General features: G+C 42.5%; 1 protein-coding gene across 3 annotated transcripts in view; it reads right to left on the minus strand.

The window, feature by feature from the left end:
- The window catches only part of IQCK (IQ motif containing K), a 104264-nt gene that overhangs the window by 55512 nt on the left and 21678 nt on the right, over positions 1-27074 (minus strand). For all 3 annotated transcript variants that reach the window (XM_029054238.2, XM_029054223.2, XM_029054231.2), the window contains exons 5-7: positions 17180-17232; positions 16967-17044; positions 9-93 (exon numbers count right to left, since the gene is read on the minus strand). In XM_029054238.2, the coding sequence (XP_028910071.1) occupies positions 9-93; positions 16967-17044; positions 17180-17232 (216 nt within the window). The remainder of the gene's footprint in view (positions 1-8; positions 94-16966; positions 17045-17179; positions 17233-27074) is intronic.

Raw genomic sequence — 27074 nt, forward strand, 5'->3', positions numbered from 1 at the left:
ATTCTTACCCGATAACCCCGCCAGAATGACTGTATTATTAAAGCTGCTCCTTCTTCTGACAAGAGGAGAGATAGAGGAACAGGTGGCCTAGGACTAAAAAGTAATGGAACAGTCACACTCACATTTAAAATTCATTCTGCATTCTCTACGTTAGCTTTGGAAGTGCAATCGTCATTCTCATTAAGTGCCCCAACAAATCTCCACCTCTGGAGACTAACAAGATCATTTTAACAAGAACTTACAGGTTTAAATTGCCATTTTTGAATCAAAATTCAAAGACTTAGCTTATATTTTAAAATGACAACTCTATCAAATAGTGATTCAATACGCTTTTCTTTCAGAACTTTATAACCATTGGAGTTGCAGGCTAGTCCTGAGTATGCCAGATATATGCTATTTACATAATACTATCCGGGCACAAGGCAACAGCCGGACAAAATTGACCTTTATGTGCTCACTCCCAGCATTTAAAGATGGTCTGTGATGTAATAAAGGGCTCATTAAAATTTCAGTTGAAAGAAAATTAACTAAGCAGACAGTCTCTGCTCTGCAAACACTATGAAATGTCAATAGGGTAGTTTGCATTCTTTCTTAGTAAAGCAATTTAACTCCTTGCATACTTGTGAGTTAAGATCAGTTTCTTAATAATCAGTTTCTTGAAACTTGACAAATATCCTGTCGCTTCATGGAATTTCAACTTCACCGTTTTTAAATCAAAAATACCACACATGATACCAAATAGCCAGAAATATGTTTTAAGTCATAATCAACTGTTTCTGTTGAATTTCTTAAAAGACACGCAGGCATATTAGTCATAAAGTTAAAAGAGTGCATTTGTTCTATTAAAATACTAAATTAAAAGTAGAATGTTTATGTCGGCTCAGAACATATACACATCATCTCTAGTCTGTAATAAGCTCTTTGTGGGCAGGGATTGTGTCTCCCTGTTGTAGTGCATTGTACTCGCCTAATTGCTTAGTACATTGTTCTGCACACGGTAAGTGCTCAGCAAATACCGCTGATTGATTGGTTACTTTCAAATTTAGCTCACTGGCATCAATGTCTCCATCTGCAATCGTGCATTTCCTCTTGCCTACAAGACATCTATTTCCAAACGGATGTCTTACCGACACCTAACAAAAAATGAACCCATCTTCTCTCCCGAATCCTCTCTTCCAACACAGTTGACCACATCTCCACTCTTCCTCCCTCTTCAAGCTCAAAACCTCAGCATCTTCCTCACCTTCTCCCTCTTTCAACCCCCACATGCTGCCTGTCACCCAATCCTGTCAGTTCTTCCTCTACAACATTTCCAGAATCTGTTCCGTCCTCTCCATTCAAACTACCGCTACACATTCTCCAGACAGCAGTAATATCTCATTTTGACTACTACTTCCATCTCGTCGTTAATTTCCTCACCTCTTTTGACTCCCCTTTGCCAGCCCTTACTTCACTCTGCTGCTTGGATTTTTTAAAAAAAACACTGTCCTTCCCCCATCTCCCCACTCCTCAAAACCCTCCAAATGGTCGCCCATTCTTTTCCGAAAAAAGCAGAGACTCTTGACCATCGACGGCTTTAAGGCATTCTCTCAGCACTCTATTCCCTACGTATACTCGCTCTTCTCCTATTACTTTTGTTCCGATCAAGTCAAGCTAATCACTGGGTTTCGTTTTTGCTTCCCTCACCTCTAAACTCTTGCTCAAGTCCTCCCTCCTGCCTGGAACTCCTTCCCCCTTCACATTCAGCAACACAACTCTTTAGAAATCACATCTCCTCCAGGAGGCCTTCCCAGACTAATCTCTAATACCCTGCTCCAGCCACATCACTACTTCCAGATCACCTAAGGACTTGGGTACTCGCCCCTCCCTGCCCCATCTGTAGCACTGATGTCCATATCTTTAAAATCTTGCTTCCTCCTACCTGTAATTTATTTTAGTGCCTGTCTCTCCAGATTGGAAACACTTCCTGGAGGGCTATTAACTCTATTGTACTTTCCCATCTGCTTGGGCCAGGGCTCCATATATGGACACCCCAAAAGATACTAGGTTGTAAGCCAAGACAATAAACTCATTGCGGGCATGGAATGTCCTAACAACTCTTTTATGTTGTACTCTCCCAAGCCCTTAGAACTGGGCTCTGCACACACGCTACTAAATACAATTGATTACTGATGGATTGAAAATGCTACTGAGTGACTCAATCAACATCACTGCCCCTAAACACCAAGTATATTATTTCAGGTACTTCGGGAATATCATCCTCTTGATCTGCTCCCTGGAAAAGAGCAACTACTTTTGGAGACATTTGCGAGCCAGAAGTAAAGGACAAAATACTACTTCCTATTCCAGGCCTCCTTAATAAATGCCAGGGTTCAAACCAGGTTTGAACCTGCCCTACAAAAAAGGAGATGGAGTTTATTCGATCATTAACGTATAGGCTAATGGTTCAGCAGTTCTTTATTTTAAAGAGATGAAAATTTTCTTTTGCATCTGGGAAAATGGAAACAGAAGCAAAAATAGAAAGTCCTACCCACATTTAACCTTACTGCAATTATTATTTGCTGTTAGCTTGTCCTCTTGACTGCAAGCTCGTTGCGAGCAGGGAATGTTCCCCTTTTTTTGTTGTGTTGTACTCTCCCAACCACTTAATTCAGCGCTCTGCATTTAATAAGCGCTCAGTAAATACGACTGAGTAAATTAGCATGACAAGCCCTCTCGGGAAATCACCAGGTTGGACAAACTGGCCTGCGCTCAGGAGAGATTCACGTTGCTCTCTTTGTTGAGGCTTCTGATTTTCTTATTTTTATATTTCTTGTTGATGCCTTAAGAATTAAGAAAGCAAGAGAGTTCCTGTTTTAAGAATATAAAAAGAAAGGAACCACACATTTTTTGACACAGCAGGAAAGCTGCAAAACAAAGAGCTTTTGCTGGAAATGAAACACTAAACTCTTTTGCATCATAATGATCGCTCCAAAAAGCAAAATGTGATTTCCAATACACTCTAAGTGGCTGATGAAAGGACAGCATCACTGCTTTCATGGTTAAATAATGAGGAGCTGTCTAGTGTGTGAACTAAGAATAAATCTGAGAAAGCCAGTATAAATCAGGGAAAATGGAAAGGATTTAATCTTCAGTAGAAGAGTCACTGGGAAATAGCAATCATTTCAGCAAGCCAGCTTGGGGGAACAGAAGTCATGCCAGCTCCATTTTTGTCTTTTGGAATATATGCAACTGGCTCCAGGTCAAATAAAAATAGAATATGAGCAGAGGCAATCACCCATCAACAGTGAACGGAGGGAAGGGAATACATCACTCATGACAGAAGACAGCTGTAATTCTCCATGAAGAATTAAAATGAACAACCTAATGTATAGCAACTAGAGTCTATTTGTTGAAAGATCTCTGAGAGTCCAGCATTTTAAGAACCGTACTGAAAATATTTAACCCCACCAATATGCCTTTTACACGGGGAAACGGTGACACTATCAAATTCAAACTACACTAATGTGGTGTCCTTTACACTTTTTCAAACATCAATTAAAAGGTCATTGATTAGGAGAATCTATTTTTTTTTAAGTGCATTGATTTCTGAGGAAAAATTATTGGTGCTCTTTAATCTTCACTGGGTATTTTTATTTATCTAAACACTCACAGATACGCACAAGAATTGTAGCATGGCTTATATACTTGTTGTTTCATCAGTCAATCAATGGTATTTATTGAATTCCTACTAGTATTACCATTATTGAGCTCCATTTATTATTTTTTGGGAAGTGCACAATAATGAAGTGACATTCCCTGCCCACAAGAAGTTTAACACTCTAATAGTTGTGGCCAGAGCCCTGTACTAAGCACTTAAGAGAGTAAACCAGGAGCAAAAGACAATCTTTGTCATTCATTCATTCAATTGTATTTATTGAGCGCTTACTGTGTGCAGAGTGCTGTACTAAGCGCTTGGAAGGTACAGTTCAGTAATAAAGAAAACCAATCCCTGCCCACACCAAGCTTAGAGTCTAACAGGGGGAAGACAGACATCAAAACAAGTAAACAGGCATCAATAGAAATAAATAGAATTACAGATATATACACATTAAAACAAGTAAACAAGCATTAATGTAAACAAATAGAATTATAGATATGTACATATACCCACAAGTGCTGTGGGGCGGGGAGAGGGAGGTAGAGCAAAGGGAGTGAGTCGGGGTGAGGCGGAGGGGAGGGGGAACTGAGGAAAAGGGGGGCTTAGTCCGGGAAGGCCTCTTGGAGGAGGTGAGCTTTCAGTAGGGCTTTGAAGGGGGAAGTGAGATTGCTTGGCAGATTTGAGGAGGGAGGGCGTTCCGGGCCAGAGGTAGGACGTGGGCCAGGGGTCCTTAGAAAGCCTACAATCTAAGAGACAGGAATCCCTCAGAAACTATGACATCGTTATATTACCACTGCCAACTCTGAACCAAATAAAGAGTTCTCATTAAAACTCTCAGTTTAAGAAAAACAAAAACTGGCTCTCTCAGGACTCCAATTACAGTATTATGCAAATTTGTTCCAGCGAGTCACCGGACTACTTACTTGGAATCTTTATATATAAACTGACCATTTGTGTGGATCCAACATAAAAGAGTTTCATAACATTTTACTAATGTGCAAAGAAATATGGGCCAAATCTACAGGTCTAAAATTATGAAGTATACCTCCTCTTTCACACTCATTTGCTTCATCAAATACTGCTTAACACAAGAATTACTAGTTTGTCTTTCCACTAAGCTGCAATTAGTTCCCCAAATGCATTTCTGTTTCAGATTTACACTGTGTTGCATGCTGCCCTATAAGAACCCCAAATATTGATTGACAGGGTCGGGTTATTTGGAATTTCATTCCTATTCATTCTGGTACCCGATCGTTAAGCCAGAGTAAGACAGATTGCTGAGACTAAATGAAACCTATCACACACATAATGGATTCAAAGTCCAGGAGTGAGAGAGCAGAAAGACTATTACACTTTGGAAATAATAAGGAGCATTCAGAAATTTGAGTTATTGGAACGCTATCTTGCTTTCTGACTATTTCCAATCTCTTGGGACTTAGCACAGAGTAATTATCAAAATATCAAGATGAATTGTTCTCCGAGTTGAATTCAGAGTGAATTCATTGGACAGAAATAATGTTGGGTAAATAATGCTTTAAACACCACACGATCATGCTGTAGACTTCAGGAATAGAGATGGGGCAAAAACAGACTTCGCATGTTTCTATGGTTTAGGTGGAATATTCACAAAGATTAAAAAACAGTATTTTAGCCTATTTGCAATTAGCCATGATGTGCTTGAGGCCATTTATTCCTTCATTCATTCCATCGTATTTACTGAGCGTTTACAGTGCGCGAAGCACTATACAAAGCATTTGGGAGAGTAAAATACAACAATAAACAGACACCTTCCCTGCCCACAACGAGCTGACGGTCTAATTTACAAGATGGGTAGTTTGGCTCATTGGAAAGAGCACAGAACTGGGAGAAAGAAGATTTAGTCTCTTAACCCAGTTTTCTACCACTTGTCTGACCCTGAACAAATCACTTATCTTCCCCTTGCCTCAGTCTCCTCATAAATAAAATGGGATTTCAAAACCAGTTCGCCTTCTGAGCCCTGTGTGGGGCAGATACCGTGTCTAACCTGATTACCTCAGATGCAATCAACTGCTTAGCAGAGTGGTTGGACACAGAGGAAGTGCTTGATCAATATCATCATCACTACTATTACTATCTCACTAATCCAGGCAGAGAAAAGGTTTCGAGCAGTGCTGAAAGAAAAAAAAAAATATTTGATCAACAGAACTCCAGTAAGGGCTACCACCCTCGATGGTGAGGGGGTTTTGGGGTGGGGCAGGTGACCAAAGAGAAAGCAGGCAACGGGGGCCCACCGCGGGTGGGGTCAGAAGGCGAAGTCCCACCCTCCTTTAGTCCCACTAAGCCAGAACAGCCCAGAGAAGCGGCATGGCCTAGTGGATAGACCACGGATCTGGGAGTCAGAAGGATCTGGGTTCCGATCCCGGATCCGCCACTTGGCTGCGTGAGCCTGGGCAGGTCACTTCACTTCCCTGTCCCTCGGTTATGTCATCTGTAAAATGGGGATTAAGACTGTGAGCCCAATTTAGAACAGGGACTGTGTCCAACCGGACTAATCTGTATCTACCACAGCGCTTAGTACAGTGCTGAGCACACTGTAAGTGCTAGCAAATATCATCAAAACGAAACAAAACAAAAAAAACACACCCATTTCAAGGGAATTTTCTTTTAGTGGAGTCAGTCAATAAAATTTGAGTGCTTATTCTGTGCAGAGCACTGTTCTAACCACTTTGGAGACAATACAATAATACAACAGACAAATTCCCTGTCCACAACGAGCTTACCATCTAGAGGAGGAGATAGACATTAATATAAATAAAATTACAGCTATTCCTTCGATCATATTTATTGAGCACTTACTGTGTGCAGAGCACTGTACCAAGCGCTTGGAAGACTACGATACAACAGTAAACGGACACACAGCTATGTACAGAAGCGCTGTGGGCTGGGAGTGGGGATGAACAACGGGAGCATGTCAGGGGGACACAAAAGGACGTGGGAGAAGAGGAAACAATGCCTTAGTCTGGGGAGGCCTCTTGGAGGAAATGTGATTTTATTAAAGCTTTGAAGGTGGGGGAGCATAACTATCAGATATGAAGATTCACTCATTCAATTCATTCAGTCATATTTACTGAGCGCTTACTGTGTGCAGAGCACTATACTAGCAGTGTGGCTCAGTTGTAAAGAGCACAGGCTTGAAAGTCAGAGGTCAAGGGTTCGAATTCCGGCTCTGCCACTTGTCAGCTGTGTGACCTAGGGCAAGTCACATCACTTCTCCGTGCCTCAGTTCCCTAAGCTGTAAAATGGGGATTAAGACTGTGAGCCTCACGTGGGACAACCTGATTCCCCTGTGTCTACCCCAGCGCTTAGAACAGTGCTCTGCACATAGTAAGCACTTAAATACCAACATTATTATTATTACTAAGCGCTTGGGAGAGTACAATGTAACAATAAACAGACGCCTTCCCTGCCCACAATGAGCTTATACTCAAGAGGGGAGCTGCTGAGTTCCAGCCAGTTTCTGCTTGATTCCAGCGACTTCTCTTTCCGTTTCTGATGTAAATATTGAAAGCTCAACCACATCCATCTCCACCTCTTAATAATAATGATGGCATTTAAGTGCTTACTATGCACTGTTCTAAGCACTGGGGAGCCCAACTCTGCCCCAGGGCTATGTTAAATTAGAGAAGACTTTTCTCTGTCCCTGCACCCCGTAGGGAACAGGATAACATCGACAGCCCTGGACCAGTCTTAATCCCCACTTTACGGACGAGGCAAGTGAGGCACCGAGCAGTTAAATGACTCGCCCGAGGTCACACAGCAGACAAGCGGCGGAGCCGGGATTAGGACCCGGGTCCTTCTGACTCCCAGGTCCATGCAAGGAGCTTTATAAACTCCTCACTATCGGGATCCTCCTCAACCTCTTGGCTTTGTCCTTTGATGTCAGTAGCCAAACTCTCCGTTTAGAAACTGTACTCTGTGTGAAAGTCTGGCACGGGTGACTTGTTAGATATGGGTTTGTTCTCAGGAAATAATCACTAGAATTCAATATGGGGGCCAGAATGATACCTTTATAAATAAACTGGATTAAATTGAGGTAAGTACCTAGGATGTTTTAGAATAAACAAATCACTCATCCGGGATGGCGCTGACCCCAGAATTCTGAAGGAAGTTGGGGAATTCCTGGCAAAAAGTTTACTGTAATGGAGTTCCAGCAGGTCCAAAATACAACTCCCTTCCATTTATACAAAGGATTTCAGAGACGACCCTAGGACTTGTAAACTGAGGACTGACTTCATTTTCGACTGTCTATTCAAATTTAGGATCAGTGGAATTCCTTTCCTCTTCGAGTCCCACAACGCTCCTCTCAATAAAGCACTCTTCTAAAATTTCGTATCCTTCAAAAGTCTACTCAGTTTCCAACACCCCTGTTCGTTCAAATTTAGCAGACATCTTCAGCACTTAACGCACTCGCTTATACTCATCCCAGGCAGTCATGTATCTCAGTTTATTTAATGGTCCATTAAATTATTTTATTTTATTTTATTTGTAAATATTTTTATGCCTGTGTAGGCTACCTGTGGGCAGGAAGTACATCAGTTCTCTTTTCTATACTTCTCAAGCACAAAGTACAATGCTCTGTACCCAGAGGGGGCTCAATGAACACCACTCCTGCAACAATATAAAAAAACCCCAAAAACCCATGGTGTAGCACATCTGAAATGCCGGGTGCACTTCTAGCCACCTCTTAGGAAGAACATAATCATGCTGGAGAAGATACAAAGAAGGGCGAGCAAAATCATCAGTGGGATCAAGCAGCTTCCCGAGGATAGGCTGAAAAAATTGACATTTTTTCAGTCTCTGAAAAGATAAAGGCAGAGAAAGGTACAACTGAAGGTTACAAAAATCACAAATAACCTGCTTGCAAGAAAGGTTTGGATGAGACAAACCCAGGATTACAGCTTAGACCACCAGGACTAAGAGATAATCACTGAAATAGGCAGCAGAAAACACTATTCACACAGCTAATAGTAAGAATATGGAATTCATTACTAGAGGACATCGTGCATATTGAAAATATCAATGGGTTCAAGATCGGTCTGGATGACGATACTTCTCATTAAGCAGTGACTACGGGTCAAGCACTGTACTAAGCACTGGGGTAAACACGGTCCCCTTCCACACTCAGGCTCACAATAATGATAATAATGGTAATAAGAATAATTGCATTTGTTAAGCACTTACTATGTGCCAAGCACTGTTCTACGCACTGGGGTAAATACAACGTAATCAGGTTGTCCCACTTGGGGCTCCCAGTCTTAATCCCCATTTTCCGGATAAATTAACTGAGGCACAGAGAAGTTAAGTGGCTTGCCCAAGGTCACACAGCAGAGGAAGAACAAACATGTTATCCCATTTTACAGATGAAGAAACTGAGGCCTAGGAAGGGTAAGAGGATCCTGGACTGGATGGCCCATTGGTCTGACTCTGTATGGCATTGCTTATTTCCTTCTGGGTCTGGTGCCATATTCCTGCTACTGAGAAGAGGAGAGGAGGCCATACTGGGGTTTCCAGAACAATGTTTCATCGCTCCAGCGTTTCACTGGAGAGGTTTTACATTAACCTAGCGACCAGAATTTCCAAAAGCAAGCTGTCCACGTAGACAGGGTGTTAGGTGAATTTAGATGGCAGCTATGACAGAAGGCCTCAACGCAGTCCACGAGTCGGAACAGAATGGAGAGACTTTTATAGCCACAGAGTAGGTGTGTTTAGGAGAGGTGGGAATGAGAAACAGGAGATGGGGAGAGGAGATCCTTTGAAAATGGAGGCAGCAGCTCCGGAGAATTCAGCAACCGGGGCTGAATTATTCATTCAATTCATTCAATAGTATTTATTGAGCGCTTACTATGTGCAGAGCACTGTACTAAGCGCTTGGAATGAACAAGTCGGCAACGGATAGAGACAGTCCCTGCCGTTTGACGGGCTTACGGTCTAATCGGGGGAGACGGACAGACGAGAACAGTGGCAATAAATAGAGTCGAGGGGAAGAACATCTTGTAAAAACAATACAGCCGAACCATCCTGGCTGGGGAGTCACAGCCTTTGACAACCGGCAGACCCAATAGGTTCTCTCGTTCCTCTATGCAGCGTCAAAGTGGGAGGTTTAGGTGGATAGTCCATCTGATTGTTGAATCATAACTGGAGAACCAAATTCTGTCAAAAAGGGCATGTATATTCCTGTCACCTTTGTCTTGTAGCCAACTGGATTTTTCCATTCAATGACGACTTCATTTCACAATGCAGTGCTATAGCCATAGCTTTATCAGTTTATCACTGCTTTGAAATGTCCACTTTTAAAAATTCATTCTTTGATTCATTCATTCGCATTTATTGAGAGCTTACTGTGTGCAAAGGACTGAACTAAGCACTTGGGAGAGTACAATATAAAAATAAAATAAGTGACTTGTTTCGCTAGATTAAGGAAACCTCCTCGCAAATACTGATTTTACCCCCATAATCCCAGGGGTTCGCACTTCAAGAAATAAAAGAAGAAATTAGAGAACTGCAGAATCAGGTGAAGCCGCCCACATCAAACCCTAGAAAAGGATTGAGGAGACCTGCCATTTCAACCTCTCTTGCTTCTCAAAATAACGCTATCCTTCTTCTACATTGCTCGCTAGCAGAAAGAACAAACACGACGACAATATTTAACTGCTTCTGAATCACTCTTTCCTCTAGCGCATACCGAGATGGAAATCCACAGTTGCAAAACACTGAGAATAATCTAGCCTAATAGCCAAACTTGAACAATGATGCACAATCCTCTAATAGTTTACCCTGCAATTAATTGTGACTATTAGAGTTAAAGCCCGCTTAATTGCTCATAAAATACCAAAAGTAAAAGCCTTTCCCATCTCCTCGTACAGCTCGGAATAAGGAAGGGGTCACAGTGGTGTGCTATCCCCTAAACTTCAAAGCACCATTTTCATATTTACCTCAGTTACTTCGGATCCAGTGTCTTGGAACAACATGAAGACACCACTGTTCTTTATTTTGGGCCTAAGCTATAGAATCATTTTCCTTTTTCTTCTAAACTCTGTCTCTGCTTCAGCGACATTCGGAATTTTAATTATTTATTTCAAGAGTTCTGTCCCTTGGGATAGAAGGTTAGGGAAGGCAGCAATTTACCATCGGAACTTTGTGTGTATCTTTCTGCAAATGAGTCTGGCCTTATTTCAATGCAATTCTCTTTGGTTAGTCAGTCAATTGCGTTTATTGAGAGTGTACTGTGTGCAGAGCACTGTACTAAGCACTTGGGAGAGTCCAATATAATAGACACATTGCCTGCCCACAGCAAGCTTACAGTCTTAATCAGAGGAATGGAATTTTACATCAGACACAAGTATGACACTTAATAGCTTAAGAGTTTGGTCTGCTTAGGTGTGTGGGAGATGAGAGGCAATCTGAGTAAGTAAATTCAGAACCAAGCAAAATCTACAGTGCTCTGACTAATAATGTTGGCATTTGTCAAGCGCTTACTATGTGCAGAGCACTGTTCTAAGCGCTGGGGTAGACACAGGGGAATCAGGTTGTCCCACGTGGGGCTCACAGTCTTCATCCCCATTTTACAGATGAGGTAACTGAGGCACAGAGAAGTGACTTGCCCACGGTCACACAGTTGACAAGTGGCAGAGCTGGGATTCGAACTCATGACCTCGGACTCCAAAGCCCATGCTCTTTCCCCTGAGCCACGCTGCTTCTCTAGGAGCTCTGTCACAAGAGCCACTGAGAAACTGGAGGGCTTATCAAATGGGAGAAATGAAAGGAATGGACGAAGCAGAAAATGAGAATTACTTTTTGAGAAGCCTTAGACAGATTGAGACCATTTAGCCTGGAGAAGGCAAGAGGTGAGAAAAAGCTTCACCTACACAAAGGTAATTTTTTTTTTTCCTACACTGACCCCGATGTCCGGCTAGTTTCTATCCCTGCACTGTAATATTCTAGGAAATGGCTGCATAGCATGGAAGGTAACTGTAAAAAAAAAAAAAGACAAGATCTGTGCCCAAGGAAGAACTTACAATCTAATGTCACACCAAGAAGAGCATAAGACGAAATGAGTGTTCACTATGGGACAGGAATTTAATAGTAGAGAAGCAGCGTGACCTAATAGAAATGGGCCTAAGAGTCAGAAACCTTAGGTGCCAATCCCAGCTCCGCTACTTGCTCGTTGTGTGACCCGAAGTGAATCACTTAACATCTCTGTGCCTCAGTTTCTCTTCTCTAAGATGTAGATTAGATGTCTGTTCTCTCTCCCCCTTAGATAGTGAGCCCTATGTGGGCCAGGGACTGTGTCTAATCTGATCGCACAGTATCAGTCAGTGGCATTAGAGAAGCAGCATGGCTCAGTGGAAAGAGCCTGGGCTTGGGAGTCAGAGGTCATGGGTTCGAATCCCGGCTCTGCCACTTGGCAGCTGCGTGACTCTGGGCAAGTCACTTCACTTCTCTGTGCCTCAGTTACCTCAACTGTAAAATGGGGTTTAACCGTGAGACTCACGTGGGACAACCTGATTCCCCCGTGTCTACCCCAGCGCTTAGAACAGTGCTCGGCACATAGTAAGCGCTTAACAAATGCCGCATTGATTAGACTGTAAGCCCGTCAAAGGGCAGGGACTGTCTCTATCTGTTACCGAATTGTCCATTCCAAGCGCTCAGTACAGTGCTCTGCACATAGTAAGCGCTCACTAAATACTATTGAATGAATTTATAGAGCACTTACTGTATACTAAGCACTGTGTACTAAATGCTTGGGAGAGTGCAGTTCAACAGAGTTGGTAGACATGTTCCCTGCCCACAACAAGTTTACAGTCTATCTACCTCGGGGTGCCTAGTACATAGCAACTGCTTAACGAGCACCACAATTATTAGTGACGAATTTTCCTAGTGATGTTATGAGTGTCACACTGAGAATCCCTTGTGTACTTGGCCCACGAAAATAACAGAGCACACCTTTTCTGGCCCCTTGCCATTTAGGGTGTGTATAGCCAAAACATCAATCATTAAGAGGAGAAAGGTGGGTATCAGGATACGGCTTGGGGCTGTTTTTGCAAACGTGGTGAGGGTTTGCAGTGAGCCATCCTGTCAACTAAACTCGATGGACCGCTCAAGAGTACAACTGTAAAATTATCGAACTGGGTGGCAAAGAAGGGTGGTGGAATTTCCCTCCCTGGTAATGCCTAGAATAGCTCGCGGATAGGTACAAAACTGGCGAAGGAAAGGGGAAAATTGCACAGAATATCCCAGGACTATTCCTTTTACTCATTCATTCAATAGTATTTATTGAGCGCTTACTATGTGCAGAGCACCGTACTAAGCGCTTGGAATGTACAATTCGGCAACAGATAGAGACGATCCCTGCCCATTTATACTCTATAATTTTAAGGCAAACAGAAGCAGCGCGGTCTACTGACTAGAGAACGGGCCTGGGAATTAAATAATAATGTTGGTATTTGTTAAGCGCTTACTATGTGCAGAGCACTGTTCTAAGCACTGGGGTAGATACAGGGTAATCAGGTTGTCCTACGTGAGGCTCAGTCTTAATCCCCATTTTACAGATGAGGTAACTGGGGCACAGAGAAGTTAAGTGACTTGCCCACAGTCACACAGCTGACGGGTGGCAGAGCCGGGATTCGAACGCGTGACCTCTGACTCCCAAGCCCGTGCTCGTTCCACTGAGCCACGCTGCATTCCGGCTCAACCACTTGTTTGCTGTGTGACCTTGGGCAAGTCACTTAACTTATCTGTGCTTTTGTTACCTCTTCTGAAAATGGGGATTAGGATGGTGAGCCCCATGTCGGGCCTCATTTACTTCATCTGTTAAACGGGGATTAAGAATATGAGCCTCATGTGGGACAGGGATTGTGTCCAACCTGATTAACTTGTATCTACCCCAGTGCTTAGAACAATGCTTGGCATTGTGTCCAATATGGTTAGATTGTATCTACCCGAGAGTTTCGTATAGTGCCTGGCACATATTAAGCACTTCAATATCATTTAAAAAATGAGATTATCCATATTGAAAAATATACTCCTGACACTAGGCCACGGACACTTTCACTTAATAAAATGAAAACTAACAAAGCCATTCACTGGTTTGAAAATTTCCAGATCATGGTCCAGTGCATTTTAAACCAACGATCATTGCACGTGATCGCTTTTTATGACTTTTATAAATGGAAATTTTCTTTTAAACCTGGGGTGATCAAACTAAATATGCAAAATGCTGAGGCACGGGAGAGAAATGGGCAGCAAAAAGGGTTTGAAAAGCTTGATTGGCTTATTAACTGCACAGTGAATCTTGGTGGTTTGGGGGAGAGTGAAAGAAAGAAGGCAGCCATCCATGCAAAATTATCCCTATTGGCCAGATGAGAACGGACACCGTTGGCAAAACTGAAGGCAGCCGAGGACAATGGAACCTGCCTCAAGAGAACGGCTAAAAATGCGAAGGAAAACAGCCCTTTATGAAAATGCAAAAGATGCAAATAACATCTCTTTTGTTTACATTATAGTTGTGGAGTCATTGTCATTATACCAGTCTAAGTTTTACACATAAAACTGGGATTAAACTCATACTTTCTTCTTAACTACAGCTACATTAGCATCCTTCTTCATCTTTCTGTTCATGGAACGAAAGAAGGTCTGTGGCTCCACATATGCAGCTGTATAAAACCAGAGGATTAAAAATGAAGTTATTCAAGGTAAAGTCTGCTACTGACCTATAAACACACGCGCACACACACATATGTGTATATATACACACACATACAATAACTAACTACAAAGCAAAGGCCAATCATATCACTTTGGCTTTTCTATACAGTCTTCTCTTCAATTATTCTGAAGGTAAATGTCAACAGATATGGAATTCCTATTTTAACCTCAGTGGTATCATTTTTCAGAACAGAAAGTTATATCTATATCAAATTAATTTTTTAGTATTCTTCTACATCTCCTGCTCTAAAGGCCCTGGAAGCAGAATCACTTTTGTGGCCAAAGTACGGCTAACTCAAATATGAGTGCTTCGGTTTCAGTAGAACAGGGTGGAAATTATTTCTGGGAAAATGTTAAAAATGACAATTGTTCTCTTATTCTTTGGGACACATTTATATAAGCTTCCAGCAACTCCTTTAAAAAGTCATTCATCACCCACCAACACCATTTTTAACAAGGAGAATTTTGCCTACGAAGACACGGCTGGTTTGGATGGAGCCCTTAATTAGAAAAGTTCTTCACGTTTCCAAAGGAATTATTTTTTCATTGACTATTCTAGCTACAGAAAAAATTAGCCATTTCAAGAAGCAGTGGCACAACTTCAAAAACCAGAGCCTTCAAGCAAGTCCAAAGGAAGCGCTGTGTTCAGAGAAGGAAGACAGGGAGGGCCACGGATGAGATGGAGGCTGAGGAGGCTGTAATTGATTTATTTATATTAATGTCTGTCTCCCCCTCTAGACTGGAAGTTCACTGTGGGCAGGAAATGTGTCTGTTTACTGTTACATTGTGCTCTCCCAAGCGCTTAGTACAGTGCTCTGCACATAGTAAGTGCTCAGCGAATATGATTGGCTGACCGAGAGGGAGATGGAACACCTGGGAAAGGGGCGGAAAGAAGCCACAACCAGGGATTGCAGGCTGTACTTCTGATTTTGCAGGTAGAGCACTTGGCATACAGTAGAATATAGTACACACAATAAATATAATAATAATGATGGCATTTGTTAAGCATTTACTATGTGCAAAACACTGTTCTAAGCGCTGGAGAGGATACAAGGCGATCAGATTGTCCCACATGGGGCTCACAGTCTTAATCCCCATTTTACAGCCGAGTAACCGAGGCACAGAGAAGTTAAGTGACTTGCCCAAAGTCACCCAGCTGACAAGCGGCTGAGCCGGGATATGTTGGTGACGATGCCTGTATGAGTAATAGTTAGGGCCTCGCGGAGAAATAATCAATCAGTGTTATTTACTGAGCACTTACTTTGTGCAGAGCACTGTACTAAACTCTTGGGAGACAGGGTTGATTGTATTCTGATAATACAATAGGGTTGATAGTCCCGTTCCCTGCCCACAATGAGCAAGCAGTCCAGAGGGGGAGACAGACATGAATATAAATAAATTATTTATGGATATGCACATAAGTTCATATGAGTCGATAGTCCCGTTCCCTGCCCACAATGAGCAAACAGTCCAGAGGGGGAGACAGACATGAATATAAATAAATTATTTATGGCTATGCATATAAGTTCTGTGAGGTTGAGGGTGAGGTGAATGCCAAATGCCCAAAGGGTACAGATACAAGAGCATAGACAAGACAGAAGAGAGAAAGAGCCAGGGAAAAGAGGACTTAATCAGGGAAGGCTTCTTGGAGGAGAGGAGACCTTAATAAGGCTTTGAAGGTGGAGAGAGTGGTGGTCTGGCTGAAGGCATTGATGGTAAGGAAAAAGAAAAATGTTCTGATGGGGTTGTTAAAATGAAATCGGGGTGGTATTAATATGGGGTTTAGAGAGTTGAAAGGGGTTGGAGGGAAGATGCAGAGCTAGGGATGTCACACAAGGATCAGGGAACAGCTGGAGAGATTGGCATAGGAAGTCAGGGTGTGGAGCAGCACAATAGATTGGAGTTGAGGCGTAGCTAAAAGAATCAGGACACAGAGCAGCCTGGAGGAGTGAGGGGAAGTTCTGGGCGGTTGGAGAGTGCGTCAGGAATGTCGAATGGTTAAAACGGGGGATCGAGGAGGGTACTGGGGTGTGGGGACTTGGGGAAGGCACGATGAGATAGTGTGGAGAAATGGGACGAAAGGTCAAAACGATTCCTTCTTGCTGGTCCCTGAAGAATCTGAGCTCCCACTGGTGCAGTGGAGTTAATGCTTTGAGCATCTCCATCTCCAAAGGTCCCAGAAGGACAACTCTTTCCTTCTTTCCTTCTGTCACCGTTACCTTAGCCGACTCTAAGATGGACACCACATGGACTCTAATTGACTCAGAACCAGCTGGCTCAGGGCCCCTCTTTGCCTTGAAGCCAGGTAGAAGAGTGGCGAAGTAAAGGACTTTCAGCTCTTCCAATCTCAACTGGCCCTGCTCTGGGTCTCCCAGCGCCCTTCGTCTGGGCCGGAGCCGAACCTGGAGGAAGAGACTCAGCCGGGGACAGGAACTGGCCGCCGTCTCTGCTCCCGGTCTGTTCCGCAAATGAAACAAACCCGTTGGATTTCAACAGCTCATTCACTTGAACTGAGAAGAGCTAGTTACCCTTCGGTCTTCAAATCTGGAGTAAATCACGTGGAATACGTTTGACGGTACTTACTGGTCTTTCAGCCAATCCACCACAAATGGAATGGAGAAGAATTCGGTGAAGGATTCATCTGTCCTCTTTGGATTCTGACTGATCATTATGACACAGTGTTGGGTTTAAAAAGAAAAACAAACAAGCATTTACTCGTCAAGTGTTATTAATCTGTTGGCAAATTAACACCAATGAATCATCAATATACTTCTCATTCCAAAACAACAAACTTACTTGTACAGCCATTCGGTCAGGAAATCGCAGGCAATAAATTTTGTTCTTCTTCTCTAAAGGAGGAAGAGAAATTCAAATTATGTAGCTACTTTGATTGATCACATGTCTGGAGAGTGAAGAGGAAGAAATGCTAATCGATTGCTTCTGTGCAGTAAAATATGCATGAATGTCTTCTTTGGTTTTGTATGGACAATGGTGGCATAGATGAGACAAATAACTTTGAAGGTGCTCCTTCATTAATCCCCAAAGAAACCCATCTCCTGGAAACACTATGCCTCTCTAAACTCCAGTTCTTTCCAAAATAGAGCCTGTGGTGCACAGGAATAGCAACAGATTTTATCGAAGGGTGTTCTTTGCGTGGATCATAGCCCACTAGAAATTTATGTCAGAAAAGAGAAGATTGTAGTGGGCTTGACAGTCTTCAAAGTTTAAATGGCTAATTAAGTTTGTCACGCACAGTGCTGGTGACTTTGTGGGAAAAAGATCACTACATGGGGACAATGCCATCCCCCTCGCAAACTTTTTGTGCCGACTCCTAGCCTGCCTCATCCAAGGTCTCTGACAAGACTTTAGGTTTCCAATCATGGCTGAAGAGAAACAAAATAGTGGCTTTCTGGCCTATTATAGAGAGGGGGAGAGAGAAAGAGAGAGGGAGAGTGTTCGTGTGAAATGTGCTCTTCCCGACCTATACCGTCAGCTAGCTAAAAATGTCATTATTCTTCAGGATTTTCTTGTAATTTCTTTGAAATGGGGGTGATAACCCCAAGTTGTGTGCTCATGAAGAGGTTTGAAATCAAGTATATATCAAGCATATAGATTACCAAGGAGAGGTTCAAAACAACATTTAGCAACCAAATCCACATCACTTGACTTGCTTATATTCCAAAAAGGCACTTAATTTAAATTTCCTTAAATTTTGTTATACCTCTGTAATCCAATCTCTCTCGGGCCACTAACATTTCCTATTACACAAAGAACTGAGCTGGGTTTAGAACCCAAGTCCTCTGTCTCCCAGGCCCATGCTCTTTCCACTAAGCCACGCTGCTTCCCTGTTTCGTCACTTAACTGCTGTGCGTGACCTTGGGCAAGCCATTTCCTTTCATTTGCCTTGGTTATCTCATCTATAAATTGGGGATTAAGACTGTGAGGCCCTGTGGGACATGAACTGTGTCCAAACTGATTAGGGTGTATCTACTCTAGGGTTTAATACAATATCTAGCACATAGTAGGTGCTTAACAAATACCGTTAAAAAAAAAATCGAGGTAATGCCTTTTGTTCATTCATTCAATCGATTAGACTGTAAGCCCATCAAGGGCAGGGACTGTCTCTAGGTGTTACCGATTTGTACATTCCAAGCGCTTAGTACAGTGCTCTGCACATAGTAAGCTCTCAATAAATACTATTAAATCATATTTATTAAGCGCTTACTGAGTGCAGAACACTGTACTAAGCACTTGGGAGAATACAACAATAAACAGACGCATTCACATTCCCTGCCCACAACGAGCTGACAGTCTAGAGTTGGGGAGACAGAAATTAATATAAATAAATGAATTACAGATGTGTACATAAGTTCTGTGGGGCTGGGGGGGGGGGGATGAACAATCATTTGATGTAAGATGGCATCAAACACTGACGAAGTGATGAAAAACCAAAACAGCTGGTTCCAAACACAGAGAGCCAGACTCTGATGAACCTGAGTGTCTGACAATAAAAAGTGAAGGCTGAGAACATGAAGCATTTCTCAGGGTATTTGTTAAGTGCTTAACCTGGCACCGTTCTAAGGACTGGGATAGATACAAGTTAATCAGGCGGGACACAGTCCCTGTCCCACGTGGGGCTCACGGTCTAAGCAGGAGAGAATAGCCCACAAAAAGATCTGTCCCTTCCATTTCCACTTCAGAAGAGAGTGGAAGAAATTCTTACCCTAGAGATAGTCACCTCCTCCTCCCTTACTGGGAAGCATTACGGCACAGTGGATAGAGCATCGACCTGGAAGTCAGAAGGCCAGGGGTTCTAATCCCGGCTCGGCCACTTGTCTGCTGTGTGACCTTGGGCAAGTCACATCTCTGGCCTCAGTTCCCTCATCTGCAAAATGGGGATAGAGACTGTGAGCCTCATGTGGGACAGGGACTGTATCCAACCCAATTTGCGTGTCTCCACCTCCAGCCCTTAGTCCAGTGCCTGGCACATAGTAAAGCGCTTAACAAATACCACAATTATCATTATTTATTTAGATCGGCATCACTTTTTCTCTGAATCTGGAGGAAGAGTCTTTCCATCTCCTCTCTAGGGGCCTTTTCCTACCTCTCTTTTCAGGGTTATTTAGGAGCTGTATTCGTAGTAATATTTGCTAAGCACTTACTATATGCAGAGTAATGTTCTAAGTCCTGGGAAAGACTACAAGGATGGGAATCAGACACGGTCCCTGGCCCGCTAAGCGGCTCAGAGTCCAACAGTCACAACCGGAGCCACGGTGATCGTCTGAGCTACGGCAGCCACGGCAGCCTTCCCGACGATCTACGTTTTCAGGAGCCGGCTTGCTGTCGCTGTTTTTGTCCTTCCTGCCGCAGTGGTGCTAGGCGGGATGGAAACAAGGTCACGATCAAAGTCTCTACTGATGCAGCTTCTCAATGGGGCAGAGCAGGAGACATCCTAAGTTTCATATCTGCACACTGAACAAAAACCCACTGTGTTTTCGCACCCTACACGGTAGCTATGTAGATCACTTAGAAAGTCTGTTCATAGGAAAGAACAGAAACACTTTTGTCGGCTGCAATTAATGTCTTACATAAAACTATACACGCTTAACAAATACCACATAAAAAGTCCCGCCCCACCCTCCCCAAAAGCATCTGCTTTATTATTTCTTTTAATGGTAAGCGCTTAGAACAGTGCTCTGCACACAGAAAGCACTTAATAAATGTGACTGAATGAATTGAATGACTCCATTAATCGTATTTATCAGTTACCTCATCTGTAAAGTGGGGATAAAGACTGTGAGCAACCTGATTACCCTGTACACCCCAGCGCTTAGAACAGTGCTCTGCACATAGTAAGCGCTTAACAAATACCAACATTATTATTATTATTGAGCACTTACTATATGCAGAGTACTGTATTAAGAGCTTGTACAACAGAATGAGCAGACATGTTCCCTGCCCATAAGGAGCTTACATTTAAGTGCTTATTTCGTGCCTGTCACTGTACTAAGCGCTGGGGTAGTCACAAGCTAATAGATGGGACACAGTCCATGTGCCACATCTGGCTCACAAGTCTGAATCCCCATTTTAGATGAGGTAACTGAGGCACAGAGGAAGTGAAATGACTCGCCCAAGGTCACACAGCAGACAAGCGGCGGAGCGGGGATTAGAACCCCGGTCTTTTTGACTTCAAAACCCATGCTCTATCCACTAGGCCATGCTGCTTCATATTGTGAACTAAATGGAGCCAAATGTTTCTTCTTCAGTACTTTTGTAGTTTAAGAGAAACATTATGTTTTACCTTTCTTTGTGCTTATACTTAAAAAAACCAACAACTTTACCAGGACTAGAGGAACAAAATACATTTTTCTTTATTTTTTCCTCCCCGACCCTATTTTATCTTCAGTCACAAGAAGTAAGAATGTCATCCCTAAAGCAATACACAAGGAGCAACCTGAATCAAACACATTTCCTTCTTCTGAAGTCACCGTTTGAAATGGGCAGTATCGAAATATTCACCAATGTAGTGAGGAACCACAGACAAAGCTATGGTCAATAAAAGGCTGAAATAACTTTGAAAAACTTCTGTTGATTCAGTTCTACAGTTTGGTTTAAGACTAGATGCATTTTGGCATGAATGCTTTTCCATTCAGAAAAGCTTACTGAAATCCATTCACTGGAAGGGTTCTCATATAAAATATGAAGCCTCACTTTATTTTGTTTACTACACTTACTGGATTTTATCTGGTCCCCAAGAGGTTTTTATAAGAGAATTCTATTGCTGCTGTCCTGAATAATAAAATGTGAATTTACTGAATCTTTCTAGATAATGTTAGTCTTCATTTCAACGGCAAGTTTACTGGCCAAGAGATATTATTAGCAAAAATAAGAAAATAATTGTATAGTAACAAAAACCTGTAACCAGTATAAATGGCCGCCTAACAATTTAAACAATCGAGCAATTGTATTTTTCATCTTATAAAAGAAGCATTGTTCATTTTGGCATTTTCAGCACCATTTTGCCTTTAAAGACTCATTCTACATAGTGAGCATAGCCGGAGTTACTCTGTTACAAACTCTTCTGAAATAATGTAATAGTTCGATATACGAGTGTCATGCAGTCAGATTTAATCACTTTTAGATTCAAAGAAATAAAATGGAGAAATTTTGTTTTCCTTCGGTTTCAGGCCAGCCTGAACGTGCTGTGCCTACTCAGGCCCACAGAACAGTAGGTGTATTGTTCAGTCGTTGTTTAGCTAAAAAATTATCTGCTGGGTAGCTACACAAAGAGGGAAAGGAAAAATGAGAGAAACTAGAGATAGAATAAGAAGAGTGAGAGGAAAGTGATAAAACAGTGATACAGCAAGAAGGCATAGGGAGGGGAGAGAAAGCCAGAGGGGGAAAAAAAAAAGAGGTGAAAGAGAAGAGAGAGGGAAAGGAGAGGAAGAGAGAGAGAGAGAGAGAGTGCAAGAGAGTGAATAAGCATTGCCTTCCCGAGAGAGCAAGATGAAGAAACACTGGTTAATCTATATGTGGTCCATGATCCCCCCTTCATTAGGAATCAGGGGGGCCAGAAAGTCATTAAGGGGGAATCTGGGGGGCCAGGAAGCCATTAAAGGGGTGAGGTTGACGTCTGAACTTGGAACACCCAGTATAAGTTAAAGATCCAGTCCCGGACACTAAGAAGCTTATGATTTAATCAGGAAGACAAGCGGTATAACCTAAGGGGAAAGAGCGTGGACCTGGGAGTCAGAGATCCGGGGTTTGAATCCTGCATCTGTCAAGTGCCTGTTGGGTGACCTTGGGCAATTCACTTAACTCCTTGGTGCCTCAGTTTCCTCCACTGTAAAATGGGGATTAAAGACTCGTTCCCCCTCCTAGTAAGATTGTGAGCCCCATGTGGTACATGATTATGTCCGACCTGATGAACTTGTCCCTACGCCAGTGCTCAGGACAGTGCTTGACACATAGTATGCACTTAACAAATGTCATAATGATAATAATAGCACATGCAAATTGCCACAGTAAACGCTCAGTAAATGATCGACTGCCAAATACGCAATGGATGGGAGAATACCAAATAATAAAAACAAAACCAATTAACTATGCAGATAAACAGATGTACACACGAGAGTTAATGAAAATAATGGGATGTCATGACCAGGAAAGTTGGGGAGCAGTTTGTTATTTTAATTTTGGACTGTTTGAGCCATTTAAAAAAAAATTCCTGTTCAGCAAGCTAAAGCTTCTTATAAATTTCCTCCCTACTTCGCCCTTCTCCCCCCTCGTTCTTAGACTGTAAATCACTTTTTGGTAGAGACTGTCTCTATTTGCAAATCCCTGGATTTGATCCCTCCTGGATCAGTGACCTTTCACCATTTTTTTTTGAATGTCAAACGCAGAACTGACATAAGCTCTGCAACTTCAAATGGATAGAACTGGGGGAAAAACATCCATTCTGATACACCAGAATTGTCAACTAAACAAATCAAGAAAAGCAGGCCCCTTGATTCTGTCCAGATGGAAGCCTTCAAGGGAGAGGGTGTGATAGTTCCAAATTCCAGCTTTTGTGTAGCCTCCTCCTCCACTCCCCAGATCTCATCTTCCCTTTGTTCTCCTTGGTTCCTGCCTCTACCTGCCTCATCCCCCTGCTTTCTTGTTTCCTCTGCCCTCCATCACTCTCTAAACTTTTCCCCTTCATCTTTCTGGCACTGCCCCCGGTTCCCCTTGTCCTTTCACTCCCTCATCCCGGCAAGTGCAGAGGCTGTGAGATGAATCGGAGCACTCAGCACTTCCATTTTGAGGAACTGCAAAATCAGGAATTTTACCGAGAGAACGACGACGGTCTTCTGGGGTGAATTACTTTTGTATCTGACCGTCCCGATGATTTGTGCAGGTGATCTCCACATGTCATCATGCACTTCAGAGTTTAGATGTCGATGATACAAATAGAATGTACTGGCCAACAGCTGGAGTTCAGTAGCAGTCATAAATATTGAAGGTTAGAATAAACCACTCAACAACAACAGAAATAGAGGTTCTTGGGAATCATCTGAAAAGTCTGACTAGCAAATAGGAGCAACACGCAAAAATGATGATGATGATGGCATTTATTAAGTGCTTCCTGGAAAAATATTTATACGACTGTAATAGTGTCAGAGAACTAGAAGTTGTTCCCAGAGGTTAACTATTCCATCCTATCTCCAGGCAATCCTTTCCCTAAACTATATCAGTCGTATGGCATTTTTCTTATTTTTAAGCTCTCTAAGGAAGGAGAATTTGTCCCAGTGCTTAACGATTCTTATTAAGAAGAAATCATTTTTTATATCTAATCTAGATCCCTCCTCCTGCCATTTAAACCCAATTATTCTTGTGGAGTCCCAAGGGAGAAGGGGAGTGAGTGATTCCCATCATCTATATTATAACCCTTCAAATAGAGTTGAAGAGCCCAAAGCTGGATAAATTACAATAGTACAGTTATTATCTGGCTAAAATCGGACCGTTTAAAATCCACGTTAAGGACTTCAGATATAGAACATAAATGAAAGTTTGTGGATGATGAACATTCTGTAGCAGAAAAATCTAACGAGACATGATAATATTCCTTGAATGGAATTGAACAGGAGAAAAAGCAACATATTCCTCAGTACATTAATGCTTCAATAAAATGAGTACTGCAATAAGACGTATTTTCATGAACAACATCTTCTCCCTTAATTTATTTCCCATTGCCATAATTCTTAATGGAAATACGAATATAACAAATTAATTCATTAAAGCTGACATATTTTGAAGCCAGGCTCAAACTCATTTCTACTAACTCACCTGAATAAATGTTAAATTCCATAATAAAATGCCTTACGAGATTCACAACCCCCGCCCAGAAGTCACGTTTACTGATCTAAGAATACTCAAATGGAGAAGTTTAGCATGAATTTTGCAGCGTTCAAACTGAAGCAGTAAACAGAAGGTGACTGGGCCAGAAAAAATTAGCAAAGCTCAACAATTCATCTCATTGTTGATAATTAAGATCATTTCAAAGATACTGCCCTGTGCCCGGAAATCCCTTGATAACATTTTGTATACACCCTAACCCTATGGGCCGAGAATGTGGAAAGGCTTTATCCTTCCCACTAGTTGAAGAATGATGGATGCTTCCCACTACCCCCTCCCTCTTTTTTCTCGCCACTCTTCCCCTGCCTCCAGGCCACATTCCCACATCAAACAGAAGCCCTAAAAGGACTCTCCATCTTGGAAAAGGAGGGTGGGAGATGCTCTGCAGCTGATTAGCCGAGAGCAGACAACTAAGGTGTGTATGGGACTGGGTATTGGTATTTATTGAGTCCTTACTGTGTGCCGAACACTGTACTAAGCGTACAACAGAGTTGGTAGACACATTACCTGCCCATGATGAGCATACAGTCTAGCGCTGGAAACAAACATTATTATAATTTATAACATAATAATAATAATGTTGGTATTTGTTAAGCGCTTTCTATGTGCAGAGCACTGTTTTAAGCGCTGGGGTAGATACAGGGGAATCAGGTCGTCCCACGTGAGGCTCACAGTTAATCCCAGATGAGGTAACCGAGGCACAGAGAAGTTAAGTGACTTGTCCACGGTCACACAGCCGACAAGCGGCAGAGCCGGGAGTCGAACCCATGACCTCTGATTCCGAAGCCCAGGCTCTTTCCACTGAGCCACGCTGCTTCCCAATTATATAATTATATATTAAGTGCTTACTGGGTGCAGAGCACTCTACTAAGCACTGAGCCCCTTGAATGTGGTCTTGCCTTACCTCCCTCTACAACTATTCTCCTTTTTTCTTCAACTAATCAATAGATTTATTGAGTCCCTATTGTGGGCGGAGCACTGTGCTGCGCAGACTCACCACCCTACTTAATATCCTTTCTTTGTAGCCCCCATCCCCCGCACCCAACACCAAAATTCTCCCTTCCAGAACGGGGTCTTCTCAGTTTAACTCCCTGTCAGGAGCACGAGCAGGTTGATTGGTGGCCAAATAAATCATATTTGGGCTCCACTATCTCTCCTCCACCACCCAACCTCCTGGTGATTTGGGATCTTGGATAATAGGTATATGTGAGATTCTTTCATTCATTCATTCAGTAGTATTTATTGAGCGCTTACTATGTTCAGAGCACTGTACTAAGCGCTAGGAATGAACAAGTCGGCAAGAGATAGAGACAGTCCCTGCCCTTTGACGGGCTTACAGTCTAATCGGGGGAGAAGGACAGACGAGAACAATGGCAATAAATAGAGTCAAGGGGAAGAACATCTCGTAAAAACAATGGCAACTAAGTAGAATCGAGGCGATGTACACTTCATTAACAAAATAAATAGATTCTATGTATAATGACTGTGCCACAGTGCGTGGAAGGACAGGGAAATGGAACAGAGGTATAGGAGAGAGTCGGAGACAGGGAGAGGAGGAAGAAAGGGAGAGGAGGAAGAAAGGGAGAGGAGGAAGAAAGGGAGAGGGGAAGAAAGAAAGGGAAAGAGGAGGAGGGAGAAGGAATGGAATGGATGTAGAGAAAAAAAGAGTGAGAAGAGGGATGAAGGAAGGAAAGAATAAGGGAGACAGAGGAAGAGAGAAGAGAGTAAGGTGTAAAAAAGTAAGAAAAATGAGCAAAAAAAGTAGGTACGAGAGAGATAAGAAAGAGATGAATGGTGGTGGTTTTGTCCTGTCAAAATATGGGCTTCCTAGCCTATACTCAGAAGGGGGCAATGTGGCGGAGTGGGAAGGCATTGATGTGATAAAGAATACACTATCTTGGATTTGATATATAACCTGCCCAAGCTCCACATTAATCGCTCCTCTAGCATTTCTGGTGCCCTGCTCCCATTCTAACGAAAGTGTTGGAAGTGTTGGGGAATTCTCCGTTAACACCATTGTGCCCGACCCATTTTTCATAAGCAATTCAGCCCATTAGGGCTTCGCTTAAAGATTGAAACTTCTAGATTCAGAAGCCCTGATTTTCCAAGGAACCTATCACTATGTCTACGGCTTGATGAAATAGGGATTCACACCAGCCAAAGTAAAAATACAGTGTATCTAAATCCTAGCTGATTACCTGTATCTACCCCAGGGCTTAGCCACTTGTCTGCTCTGTGACTTTGAGCAAATCATTTAACTTCTCTGGGTCTCAGTTACCTCATCTGTAAACTGGAAATTTGGACTGTAAACTCCATGTGGGACATGGACCGTGTCCAGCCTGATTAGCTTGAATCTACTCCAGCATATAGTACTGTGCCTTTAAAAACATCTTTTAAAAGAGCCAACTAAGCTGCCACATGGTTCTGTGCAGAAATGCTTTGAAAATAATCATTATGGTACTTTTTTGGTACTTTTTATGGTACTTTGGGCAAGTCACTTAACTTCTCCGTGCCTCGGTTACCTCATCTGTAAAACGGGGATAAAGACTGTGAGCCCCACGTGGGACAGCCTGATCACCTGGTATCCTCTCCAGCGCTTAGAAAAGTGCTTTGCACATAGTAAGCGCTTAACAAATGCTACTATGATTATTATTTTCTGATTTAGAGTGCTTGCTCATCCTGAGTCATTAGGGATAAGAGTGACAAAACATGAGCGTCACTAAGGGAAATAGTTTGCGACAAAGTGATTAAACTGGCTACCTGTGTGGTGCTAATGACTTTGATTCTCGGTTTTCAA

This window comes from Ornithorhynchus anatinus, chromosome 2 (assembly GCF_004115215.2).
Source record: "Ornithorhynchus anatinus isolate Pmale09 chromosome 2, mOrnAna1.pri.v4, whole genome shotgun sequence".
In the NCBI taxonomy this organism is placed as follows: domain Eukaryota; kingdom Metazoa; phylum Chordata; class Mammalia; order Monotremata; family Ornithorhynchidae; genus Ornithorhynchus; species Ornithorhynchus anatinus.